General features: G+C 33.7%; 1 protein-coding gene across 1 annotated transcript; it reads left to right on the forward strand.

Annotated features, from left to right (window-relative positions):
* The first annotated feature begins 618 nt into the window (after positions 1-618).
* On the forward strand, positions 619-3493 carry LOC144561316 (uncharacterized). Its single transcript, XM_078310333.1, has 2 exons — positions 619-2961; positions 3055-3493. Exons 1-2 carry the CDS (start codon positions 636-638, stop codon positions 3333-3335), a joined length of 2607 nt encoding a protein of 868 aa, XP_078166459.1. The 5' UTR covers positions 619-635; the 3' UTR covers positions 3336-3493.
* The last annotated feature ends 10708 nt before the right edge of the window (positions 3494-14201 follow it).

Here is a 14201-nt window from a genome sequence, read left to right on the forward strand (position 1 = left end):
AGCTATTTTCAATTTATCATGAATTTTTTAATAATTAACAAGTACAAAATCAAATTCGATAACTATTAATCAGTAATTTAACCATTCTTTTTCAATTTTGATAACTATTAATCGTTCATCAAATACGACTGAGTTGATTTTTCTAACGTCTTGTAATGTATTATTTAAATAACAAGATCAATAACTATCTACATTTTTTATGTTAAATTTTATCTTTGTATATTTTTGAAAATAATATACTAAGAAAAATTATTTATAGCTAATATTTAATACATACACACACACACATACATACTGCAGTCAATCCAAACGTGTAGCTCTCCAGAGTCAATGACACCCCGAATGAAGTCTTCCATGAAATGAAGGCTTCTTATTGATCATTGAATGTACATGGAGCATGGTTAATTCACAGACGACAGATAGGTAACACAAGCCTATTCATAAAATATGTTGCATTCTATTCTAACCAAGGTCGCTATATCCGGTTTCTAATTGGAAGCCGAGCACGTCTGTTGACTCTAGCTGCAAGTTTTAGAACCACAGAACTGATAAGTCTCACCACTGAGTTTATAAGAGGGCCAGCTTTGATGCATTTTAGCTATAACTTGAGCACTTGGCAATAATTTCTAGCAGCAATGAGGGTCATTCTCTTGTTCCTTGCACTACTCTTTCTACTTCCTCTGGTTCAATCTTCTCTCACATCACAAGCACAAGCTCTCCTCCATTGGAAATCCACTCTCCAGACTCAACAGCCACTTTCATCTTGGAATTTGCATGTCCACCCATGCAACTGGACTGGAATCACTTGCCGCGACACTAACAAAATAAGGCAAGTTGTCACTAAAATTCATCTTTCCCACAAAGGTCTTGCTGGAAAACTAGATGCTCTTAATTTCTCTGCTCTTCCATCAATTAGAATCTTTAATATCAGTCATAACAAAATCAGTGGAGTAATTCCTCCATCAATATGTCTATTCTCAAAACTTACATATCTTGGTCTTCAAGATAATGTTCTCAGCGGTTTGATCCCGCCTAGCATTGGAAACTTGACAAATATAAGAGAATTGTATCTTTGGGGTAATAATCTCTTCGGATCAATCCCTCCTGAAATCGACAAACTTACCCATTTGACATATTTGGCACTATCAAACAATTTTCTAAGTGGAGAAATACCGAGTAATTTAGCAAACTTAACCAATCTTATATTAGTGGATCTTAACATTAATAATCTCTCTGGATCAATCCCTCCTGAAATTGGCAAACTTACACATCTGACACTTTTACAACTACAAGAAAACTTTCTGTGTGGTGAAATACCAATTAATTTGGAAAACTTAACCAATCTTGTCGATCTGTATCTTTGGAATAATAATATCTTTGGACCGATCCCTCCTGGAATTGGTAAACTTAGACAATTGAAATCTTTAGGTTTAGAAAATAACTTTCTGAGCGGAGAAATACCTACTAATTTAGAAAACTTAACCAATCTTGTAGAACTATATCTTCACAATAATAGTCTCTCCGGATCAATCCCCCCTGAAATTAGTAGACTTACAAATTTGACAATGTTAGATCTAACAAAAAACTTTTTGAGTGGAGAAATTCCTAGCTCTCTAGGAAACCTGAGTAATATCAACGTTATTTATCTCTCATCAAATTCTCTATCGGGGATAATACCGGCAGAACTCGGTGGATTAAAAAGATTGATTGAGCTCGATTTAGCTCACAACAATCTCATAGGAAATGTACCGAAAGAGTTGGGAATGTTATCTGCTTTAATAAGTCTTGATATATCGTCAAATAACCTAACAAGTGTGCCAGAAGAACTAGGCAATTGTGTGAATCTTCAATTATTAAACCTCAGCAACAATAGGTTGATTGGAAAAATTCCATCTCATTTTGGAAACTTAGTACACTTATTAGACCTCCTAGATTTAAGCACAAATTTTTTAACCGGGGAAATACCACTAACGCTAGCGCACTTAACCATGTTGCAAAACCTAAATCTCTCTCACAACAATCTAACCGGTCAAATTCCACTTTCATTGGGAGACTTGTCAAGTTTGTCAACTATAGATCTGTCATACAATCAATTGGAGGGTCCAGTGCCTGATATAAAGATTTTTCATAAAGCCCAAGAACGATGGTTTATACACAATACAAATCTTTGTGGAACTATTCAAGGTTTGCCCTCGTGTGATGCATTTGTTAAAGATACAGTTGGTTCAACCAGACATCGAATGGTTAAGTTGATTGCAACTCTAATTTGTTGTGCTGCATTACTAACCTCTTTCTTACTCTGGCTAATTTACTTACTTTACTCAAGAAAAAGAAAAGCAAAACCAGTGCACATTGGCAGTCCTAGTAGAGGTGAAATGTTTTCCATGTGGAATTTTGATGGAAGAGATGTATATGAGAAGATTATAAGGGCTACAGAGAATTTCGATGAGAAATATTGCATTGGAAGTGGTGGCCATGCAAGAGTTTACAAAGCAATTTTAGAGCCAGACAACCTCACATTAGCGGTAAAGAAAATCATGTTAGCAAGCGGAGAATCCTCACTAGATGCTGAAGCATTCCACAGAGAAATTCACACTATAACCCATATTCGACACCGCAACATTGCTAAATTATATGGTTATTGTTCCTCACCACAAAATAAATATCTTGTATACAAGTATTATGAAAAGAGAGATTTACATAATATTCTAAAAAGTGAGGAAGCAATAGAGCTGGATTGGGCAAAGAGAAAGGTTATAATGAGAGATGTTGCATGTGCTCTCTCACATTTGCATCATGATTGTTATCCCCCAATAGTACATCGAGATGTAACTTCCAAAAACATCTTGCTCAATTCTGAGTTTATAGCAAGTATCTCGGATTTTGGTACTGCAAAATTTCTCAAGCCAGAGTCTTCTAATTGGAGCATGCTTGCTGGAACCTGCGGTTACATAGCACCAGGTTCTCTATACCTAAACACCTTATTATCGTATTTAATTTCCATCACTTGTATAAAAATAATAATTTCAATATGATTTTTTTTTCTTTATGCAGAACTAGCCTATACCATGAGGATGACTGAAAAATGTGACGTATATAGCTTCGGAGTAATTATGTTGGAACTGCTTATGGGAAAGCATCCTGGTGATATGCTCAATCTATCATCTTCCGATCAAAAGGAAATCATACTCCAAGATGTCCTTGACCAACGCATTGAACCACCAAGAGAACAAGTCATCAATGAAATTCTCAAAATCATTCAAATTGCATATGAGTGTTTGAATAATAACCCGTCACTCCGTCCAACAATGCAAGAGGTGGTAAATAGTATCTAGAAATGAGTAGCCAGCTACTTCATAAATTATGATCGTAACTCCTATGTAAGTTTGAAGATTAGTTTGATGTTGGCATGCAGTTAGAATTCAGTTTTAGGGCATGATGCTTTATTTATATATTTTGTATTTGAAAGTTTTTATGGTTCATTAATGTTCATTTATTCTCTGTATGTGTGGTGAGAATCGTGCAAATAATATTATTGCAATAAAAGTCTATATATGTTGTGTAAGATTACCGTTATTATACACAGTATCTCTTCAAAAAGTAGCTTTTCTTTAAATACATGTAGTGCCATGCATGCAGAACGGATCGGATACAGATCAGATAGTGGTAAAACCATATCCGTATCTACTTTTAATTTTCGGATATAGATATGGATCAGATATATAGACAGATACATACAGATACAGATCAGATATTGAATATCTGTAGATATATACATAAATATTTTCATAATTTATGGTAAACTATATGATATATATTTATTATTCATGATCGGATTTGGATAATTAAAATTCAGACCATATATGTATCCGTATTTACACGGATATTCGGATATTCGGATATCTATATCTAATTTTCAGATAAAGATGCGGATACGGTCGAATAATATTTGACCCGTTTGCACCCCATGCATCTCTTTAATAAATGGTCACCTGGAATTAAAAAAATGGGCAAATGACGCATCACTTTTCTATGCTAATGTATAATGATGCCGCAATGCTTCATCTATGTTTTGTAATAGTGTACCAGATGGCTACCAAACACTATTTTGATTTCTAATGATATCGGCCAAAACGTGTATGATTTTTTGAAACCATACACGGATGTTTAATACGAAGCTGTATATGTCACTCTTTGTACACAATGTATTTTAAGAACCGTGTAAGATTTCATTTTCTTTATTATATTTTTTATGGGCTAGCATTCATATTTGCTAGATATTCAACATTAAATATTACACAACCAATAATTCAATATGTCGAAATTAATGTTAAATGGGTAAATTAGTTAAATAATTAAATGAATGTATTTGAGATTTCTAGATAGATTAATTGTTTATGTTTTCAAAAGTTGTGTTGGAGAGTTGATCCCTATGAGAGTGATAAGAATTTAATAACTTTCACACAAATCAGTATATTTGAATATTTCTTTTCTCTCTCCAAAAATAGGAGGCATGATTGTTTCTCTTTTTGTTTTCTCTCTATCCTTTGTTTTACATTTTCACTCCTTTATATAGGAGACAATATATCTTTTGCTTAACGCTTACAATTGCTCTTGTTCATTCAATTTCACTGAACTTTAACAATCTATATTAAATAAGTAAAACAAATATCTTAAATTAGGAACGGTTGTTATTCTTTATTGATCGTCTCGAATCAGGAGTGCAATTCATGCACTTGGTATTTGTGTTGTATTTAATTATATTTATGTTTTTGGGTTTGTAAAAGATAATCATATGACTTATAAATAGGAAGTATGTCATTTGTAAGAGTATTTTAACATAATAGAATAAAATTTCTGCATAAGAATTATTCTCTTTTCTCTTTCTGTCTTCCACTAAAATACTAAACAAAATAACATAGGTCTTAAATAAGCCAACCTAAGTGGTATCAGAGCAAGGTTGTTTGAGAGTTCAAGTGAGGTTTCTCTAATAGAGTGTGATGACTATGCAAGGTGGTGCATGGGGGCTACAAGGTGCGCAACTCGTCTTTGATAGCGAGAATTATGACTATTGGAGCATGGTTCCGGAAATCGGAATCGGAATCGGACTTTTAACCGCCGAGTCAGAATCGGATAAATCGGCCGGAATCGGAAGAATCGGATCGGTAACTCGGATATTTTTGGCAGAAGTCTTATTTTGTAGCAAAAAAATAGGAAAAATTAATAAAAATAATTTGTAAAAAAACTATGTTAATTAAGATAATATTACACTCAAATAATCCACTAATTATATAATTTATTACAAATATTATAAACATAACACATTTTTATTGCCAGAAGCTATATCAAGCTGACTGAATTATCTCATTGTCCTATGTATTAAAATACAAATGAAAATATTATTGTACAGAGTCAAAAAATAAAAACATTAATATAATGTCAAATAAAAAATTAGTAGGATGTCATTTCTCAATTCCTGTCATTTCTTTCATTTTTTTTTTTGTGAAATGTAAAAAAATTATGGAGTCCGATAAAAAATTTTCTTTTTCATTTCTTCTCTTTTGAGGGGCCCACATATCTTTAATCTCTCACTCACGTGGATGAACCTGGAATCCAAGAAAAAAAGAAATTCAACCCGGGGCCCACATATCTCTACTTTTTCATTTATGCATTGACCCATATCTCCTTCTTCTTCACGATGTCCACATGGGTCAAATTCAACCCGTTCGCCCTTTCCTCTGCACTACTTGCTTAGCAAAACCAAATTGAACAAAAAAAATGTAGAATCGGTGAGACAATCAACCCAAAACGTGAGAATCTGTCTGGAATCAGTGCAGACTTTCTTCACTCAGCCGATTCATCACTTTTCAACCAAGATTTTCGAAGAAAACTTGCTCGCCGTCTAAGTTTGTTTAAAACTTAGCTCAACTCGGTCTAACACGGCACAACTCGGTGTAACTCGGCTTGACTCGGCCGGAAAATCGGATAACTCGGCCGAGTCAAGCACTGTTCATCCGAGTTTTGCCGAAAAACTCGCATAGGCGTGAGACTCGGGTGAAACTCGGATCGGACATGGCCGATTCCGAGTTGACTCGGAATCGGCCGATTTCTGGAACCATGTATTGGAGTACATAAATGAAAACCCTCTTGATCTCAAAAGATTTATGGGAGATAGTGGAAGAAGAATGTCACAACCCTTATCAGAAGTTATCAGTAGTACCCCTTCTAGTCAGAGTGAATCAGCTGAAGCTCCTCCTAGTCAGAATGCAGCTATGAAGCTACTCAAAAGAAAAACTAGTGAAGTATGCTGAACGAAGATAAAGCTGAGTGCCAGTATTGTAAAAGACATTACAAATATATTCAAGGTGGTACCACATCGACACTCATACACCATGTGAAATCCTGTGGTAAGATTAAAAGAGCTAAAGGCAACACCACAGGTTTAATACCTATCACTGAATGTTTGATGGGTGAAAATGAGGTGGAGAGTACGGGCTTTTATATATGGAGGTGGGAAATATGACCATATGAAGAATAGAGAGTTGCTTGCTAAAATGATTATGGTTCATGAATTGCCCTTCGTATTTGTGGAATAGAAAAAGTTTTAACATATTCATGAAGTACAACAACTCCCTCTACCAAACAGTGACCCGCAACACCATAAAAAAAGAGTGTGTTAAAATCTTTGAAAATGGAAAATAAAAAATAAAAAAAGATTTTCAGAGGTGTTGATAGGATTTCACTTACAAGTGATTGTTGGACCTCCAATCAAACCAATGTGTTTGACAGCACATTAAATAGATACTAAATGGAACTTGCAAAAGCGAATCATTAGTTTTAGCGAGCTCTCACCACCACATAGTGGTGATGTTGTTGCTGATGCTATTAGTGAAACACTCGTGAAGTATTGGGGTGGTAACTTAGGGTGGTAACTTGGGACTGTATTAAACGAAGGGGCGTTAATTATGGGACAACATATGCCTTTACCCATATCATGGCTGGTATACATTGTAGTACCACTGTGTACCAGTGATGCATGATGGGCATGCACTATTTATTTTAATTTTTCTGTAGTCCGTTGGTTGTTCGAACACTTGTCTGTGAAAAGTTCGTTTGGGTCAGCCCAGATCAATTGATCTCTGCCGTCTCTCTGACGAATGACATCTTCTTCTCTATCTCCCAAATTTGCTTTGTCAACTGGGTCTCTCTCTTCTCCTAAATTTGCTTTGTTCAGGTCGGCAATCTCAGCCATATTAATCTTAGATGTATATACACTTGTTTAGCGACGCAATGTTGGAATTTAACAATCCAATCAAAGCTAGGTGAAACTCATCATGATAGTATTAGACAGATTTATTTTAAAAGTTGTCGAATTAAATTCAAAAGATGAAACTTTTATCACATAGAAACGAAAAAACTATACATCGTTCCTCCAAAGGCATACTCATATCATTAGTGATGATACAAAAGTCGAGGATTCATCATTACACTTGTATAATTTCATAAGACGCACCTTGATAATTATAAATATACAAGATTTAAAATAAACCAAGTATTTAGAACAATAATATTTTAATTAGATCGAATGAATTAACTTAGTGTTAAATACGCACAATAAATAAATGGTAAAAGAAAGTAACTAAGAGTGGCTCCCCATAAATCATTTATGATCTAATCTTACCAAATAATTGCTCTATGGTTTTCGTTCCGATCAAATTTTGTTACAACAAATTAATCATATATCTAATCTAACCCAACAAAAAATTACAAGGACTTGGTTTACTTTTTTGTCCCGGAATGATGTTAAAACCCGACAAAAAATTATAATTTTGTTTAACTGGAGCATATATCTGGACCGCAACTGTCATCAAGCTAAAAGGGATTGTAATCCAAGAGGAGGGGCCCAAAATTTGGGTAGTTAATGGATCATTTTTTTGGAATCATCTAATCAAATTGCTGCCAATGTTTAACTGGAGCACAAGATGAAAATGTGGGAAATGGTGTATCAGTCTCATTCTGGTATGACACATGGCATGATGCACCATTAAGGCGATTAAAAGATGGACAGCAAAGACCACCCTTCCAAAGAATATCATTGTGTGATGCAGCTCCCATAATCTCAAACCTAGCCCCTGACATCACATTTTCACTGCAACTCACACAGTCCCGAGATGAACTGAAATGGATGTGGACAAAAACAGGAAAGTATTCTGCTGGTTCTTTCTATAGAGTAATGCAAATAGGAGGAACTATTGGCTTGGGGGTACAAGGAAATCTGGGGCAGCCCCGTGCCATTAAAGATCAGAATATTTACCTATCTTTTGCTACAAGGAAGGATATTGACACATGAGGTGATGCTAAGGAGACATATGAGATGCGAATTAAGGTGTGTTAAGTGTAATAACTGCGATATGGAAACAACACAACACCTCTTCTTTTCATGTCGGTACGCTTCACAAGTCTGGGACCGAATGGAACTGCATATGAGATTCAAACTCATGATGAAAGAAGACACAGTGGAACAAATATGGGAAAGCTCAAGAGAGATATGTAATAGAAACAAAAACATAAAAGATTGGGCATCAAAATTCATGTGTGTCCTCTGGTTTATATGGAGACAGAGAAATGAAAAAATTTTCATAGATAGAATGATACCTCCAAGACAGTTAGCTGATAGGGTAGTTGAAGAAAGTGCAATGTGGTTGCAGTACTGTGGAAGTGCAGCTAAGAAAAAAGGAATAGGCTAAACAGGAAAAGTGGTTTAGAGAGGGTTGTTATCTTACTGATACACTATAACCAGAAAGAAGAATGTAGAAATATGTTAATTATAACAGTTGTAACTTTACTTAGTAGCTTCTACTAAGATTTTCAAAAAAAAAAAACTTTTCTACACAAGCAGGAAAAAATAGGTGATGTAGGGATAGGGATGGCACGGGAAGAAGTAATATAAGAAATGTACTATAAAGGATTCAAAATCTCTTTTTTCTTGAAACTAAAGTTGATAAATCTCAATAATTTGTTTTGGCTTTCTCCAATAACATAATTAATTTATTTCAGAAACTTTATTGTGTGCGATTCATGTTACTTTTGAGTCAATACAGTTGCAAATTTCATGTTAAAAAAAAATAATTTAAAACTTACTAATGGAAGATCTCTATATATATCATCAGGAGAAATGAGTAATGCATGAAAAAACCGCTATTTCATGAGCTACCCACCTTTCATACTTTTAATATTTTAATTAGTACATTGATTTCTAGCCACTAGGGGTAGCAATTTGAGTACATGTGCCCTGCACTTAATTAATTAATTAATTATCAACGTTAGCTTTTGATAGCAGTACAGATTGAAAGATATCATGCTTGTACTTTCCCAATACCTGAACTTTGTGTTGTCAGTCTGGCCCAATTAACCATATGGCCTGTATTAAATGAATGGGCTTTACAGGGCCATACTATTACGACTGACCTTAGGCATGTTAATTGACCGGGGCAGCCCGTTGATAACTCTTGCTTCTCTCTATCTTCCAAATTTGCTTTATCAATCGGGTCTCTCACCTCCGTCACCTTCCAAATTTGTTTTGTTTTGTTTTGCTTTGTTTAGAGGAGAGTTGAAATTTGAAGATCCAAGCTAAGCTAGGCCAGAACTCATCACGAGATTCACGAGGTTAATTGATATTAAAATTTGTCAAAATGAATTCGAATGACAAACTTTTAATCTTTAATTCTTTATATTGTGAAAGTAGTGTTAACGATCTCGGTTTTTATATTATTATCATATAGAAACGGAACAAATATACATCAAACAATTATCCAAAATATTATATATAATACCCCAAAGAAAGTATCATATTTTAGTGGTAATATAATTTAAAGTCCAGGGTTCATGATTACACTTGTAATATACTTTCTTGATACACCTTGATAATTATAATTATACAAGATTTAAAAGAAAGTAACTAAGTATTTAGCACAATAATATTTTGTTTAGAATTAATTAACTTAATATTAAAAAAACATAATAAATGAATGCTAAAGAAAGTTACTGAGAACTGGACGCACATAAATTATTTCTGATCAAATCCGACCAACTAGTTGCTCTATGTTTGTCCATTTCGTTCAAAATTTGTTAAAATAAATTATATATCTTATTTGTTTAATTTGAAATGGAAAAATTAAATATACTAGTACATCTCTAATAAATTTCAAAAATAAAGGCGCTGAGCAATATCAATTATACAAAGAGAAAATGATTGACATGAACGTGTAAATTTACGCTGAAATATGAATTCTTTTGATTTAGCATCTGACCGATCATGCAATTTTTCTCTTTTAAAATTGGAACTGCTTATGGGAAAGCACCCTGGGGATATGCTCAATCTATCATCATCTGATCAAAAGGAAATCATACTCCCAGATGTCCTTGACCAACGCATTGAACCATCAACAGAAGAAGTCATCAATGAAATTCTCAAAATTATTCAAATTGCATGTGTTTGAATAATAACTCGTCACTCCGTCCAACAATGCAAGAGGTGGTGAATAGTATCTAGAAATGAGTAGCCAACTACATAAATTCTGATCGTAACTCCTATGTATGTTTGAAGATTAGTTTGATGTTGGCATGCAGTTAGAATTCAGTTTTAGGGCATCATGCTTTATTTACATATTTTGTATTTGAAAGTTTTTATGCTTCATTAATGTTCACTTATTCTCTGTATGTGTGAGAATCGTGCAAATAATATTATTGCAATAAAATTATATATATGTTGTGTAAGATTACCTTTATTATACACAGAATCTCTTCATCAAAAAATAGCTTTTTTTATAATACATGTAGTGCCATGCAGGGGTGCAAACAGATCCGATATGGATCAGATAGTGGTAAAACCATATCCGTATCTGCTTTTAATTTTCGGATACATGTATGGATCGGATATTAGACAGATACATACAGCTACGGATCGGATATTGAATATCCGTAGATATATACATAAATATTTTCATAATTTATGGTAAACTATATGATATATATTTATTATTCATAATCGGATATGGATAATTAAAATTCAGACCATATATGTATCCGTATTCACAAGGATATTCGGATATCGGATATCCGTATTTAATTTTTAGATATAGAGGCGGATACGATCGAATTAATTATTTTCAAATTAATTATTTCTAATTTTGTTGTCTTTTCCAATATACTGTTTTATTTTCTTTATTTTTTATTTCCGTCAAAGGCACATGCAAAGTTTTGCTAAAAAGACTTCAGTTGTACAATGAAAATACTACAAAATAGAAAAAAAAATGCTAATTAACTCAACTGCACAACACTCATTGATCAACTAAACATTTTTTCCTACAGGATCTTTTAGTAATCAAAGCTTCTAGAACGTACGTATAGCTTTCATTTGCAATTGTCACTAGTCAAAGTATACTGCAGTCAATTCACTATATATGGAAAATTCAACAATTGAAGCCTTTAGTCAAAAATGATTTATCAATTACATTCCAAATTTTTGGAATAATTTTTTTATTTCCACAAATTTTATTAGAGTTAATTATGTATATATTGCTGCTTTCATTAAATTGCCGTACGTGGAAATAAACACTGCCTTTTTAAAAAAAAAAATGATTCATTGATGTAAGCCATGACCAACACATCAAAAGTATAAGTTGCAAGTTATTCATGCTGGTATATCATTTAAAATACAAGTACAATTTCTCATGGTATACCATCACTACATGAATAAAGTAGATACTTTTTGCGAGGGAAAAAGCGCTTTTGTGACGGTCGTCCGTCGCAAAAGGAAAAAGCTGAACAATGAGAGTAGTCCGTCGCAAAAAGCCACTTTTTTATCCTCGCGAAAAGTGCCTCATACATAATTTTTTTTTTAAATAAAAGACTAGTACCATATATATATATATATATATGAATAGAATTGTAGTACCACACATGCCTTCCGGTGGAATAACAATACATAATAGAAGCATTGAATTTTAGTTTCTTTCTGCTTATTGCTTTTAAGTTAATATATATTTGTATGTCCGAAATAAATCTTGTAAAGCGCACTAGCTAGACTTTTAGTAAGTAGAAGGCTCAGATCCAGTCAAATCTTATCTCTTAGAGAGTTGAAGGGGAATAGTAGAATGGATGAAACTTAGAATACATGATCATGACTTCAAAGTAAATAACGTCGACACTCGACAGGATACTTTTGAATTTAGTAAATAACGACAATTCAATTTAGTTATAACGGATGGTTACAATTAAGCAAGAGAAGACGAGATACTTGTGGTAATTTAGAATATAAAAATGACACATTTGAATTTAGCAAATAACGACAATATTTGAATTTATATCTTGAGAGGAAGATATTTGTGGTAATCTGAAGTTGATGAAACAATTTAGTCAGAAAGACTGCCGTGTGCTACTGTCCCATTTATTCAATGAACCACTAATGATTACTTTCTCCACCACTGAGATATATTCACCTCTTCCTGCTCCTCGAACAGCCAGTAAAGAAAACTAAAAGCCATTGTATTGGAATTTAGAATGGAAAGAAGAATGATGAAAATACTGTTTTATTGATTGCTGTATCTTTTTGCATAGTCTATACATAACTATATATAACCTAAAATTCTAACTAGCCATTGGACTATTTTCTAAATTATCTATACTGTAATCTACACTCTAATTGTGTCTTAATTACAAAGATTCACTAGCCGTTACATGAATCAAGCTATTTACAAAAAATAGTTGAACAGTTGTACAATTGGAGACTATTTTATTTGTTACCTAAAATTGTCAATGATAAATATTCTGAGGCGAATGATCTTTATTCTTAAATACTCTATCACCATCAAGTTGGGTTCAAATAAATGAATTGAGCCCAACTTGGTAAGTATGTTTAGATGACTGGCTTTGTCGAGTGCCTTAGTAAAGACATCTGTCAGTTGCTCTTTGCTTCTGACGAATGGTGTTTCTATTTCTCCTGACTGTACTTTTTCTCTGACAATGTGATAGTCAACCTCTATGTGTTTTGTTCTTTCATGGAACACTGGGTTGGATGCAATATGTCATGCAGCTTGATTATCACAGTATATTTTCATTGCCCCTGTGTGTTCCATCTTCATGTCGCTAAGTAGTTGCTTGATCCAAATGAGCTCACTCGCAGTAGATACCATGGCTCGATATTTTGCTTCTGCACTTCACCTTGCCACCACATTCTGCTTCTGCACTTCACCAAGTTGTCTCCTACAAAGGTACAAAAACCTGTGGTTGATTTTTTGTCACAACTACCAGCCTAATCTGCATCAGAGGAACCAACCACTTCATTAGAATTATATTTTTTCATCCAAATTCCTTGACCTGGAGTGCTTTTAAGATATCTTAGTATTCTATTGATAGCACTCAAGTGACTAGTGTGTGGAGCATGCATAAATTGACTTATAACACTAAATGCAAAGGCAATATCAGGTCTAGTAACTATAAGATAAATTAACTTACCTACCAACCTTTGATATTGTCCTATATCAGATAGTGGTTCACCATCCTCAATTCCAAGTTTAATATTGGTTTCCATTGGTGTATTGGCTAGTTTAGCTCCCAATTTACCAGTTTCTTTTAATAGGTCAATGACATATTTTCTTTGGCATAGAAATAAGCCTTTACTTGAGTAGGCTATTTCTATTCCCAGAAAATATGAAAGGTTACCAAGATCCTTGATATCAAATTTCTCTTTCAAATATTGTTTTACCTTTCTAATTTTCTCATTATTATTTCCGTGATGATAATATCATCTACATAGACAAGAATAATAGTAGTGCAATTTTGTGATTGTTTGACAAATATAGAGGAATCTGCTGTACTTTTACTAAAGTTAATTTTTAAAAGAGAAAAGCTTAGCTTGGCATACCATGCTCTTGGTGATTGTTTTAGGTCATAAATTGTTTTCTTTAACTTACACGCCAATGTTGGATCTGACGCATTCTTATGACCTGGAGGAAGGGTCATGTAGATCTCTTCTTCCAATGTTCCTTGGAGAAATACATTTTTTACATCCATCTGGAACAAATCCCATCCTAAGTTGGTGGCTACTGATAGTAAAATTCTAACGGTATTCATTTTCGCTACTAGTGCAAAGGTTTCTTGGTAGTCAATACCATAAGTTTGGGTGAATCCTTTGGTTACTA

Source organism: Carex rostrata, chromosome 1 (assembly GCF_964058835.1).
Source record: "Carex rostrata chromosome 1, lpCarRost1.2, whole genome shotgun sequence".
NCBI lineage: Eukaryota > Viridiplantae > Streptophyta > Magnoliopsida > Poales > Cyperaceae > Carex > Carex rostrata.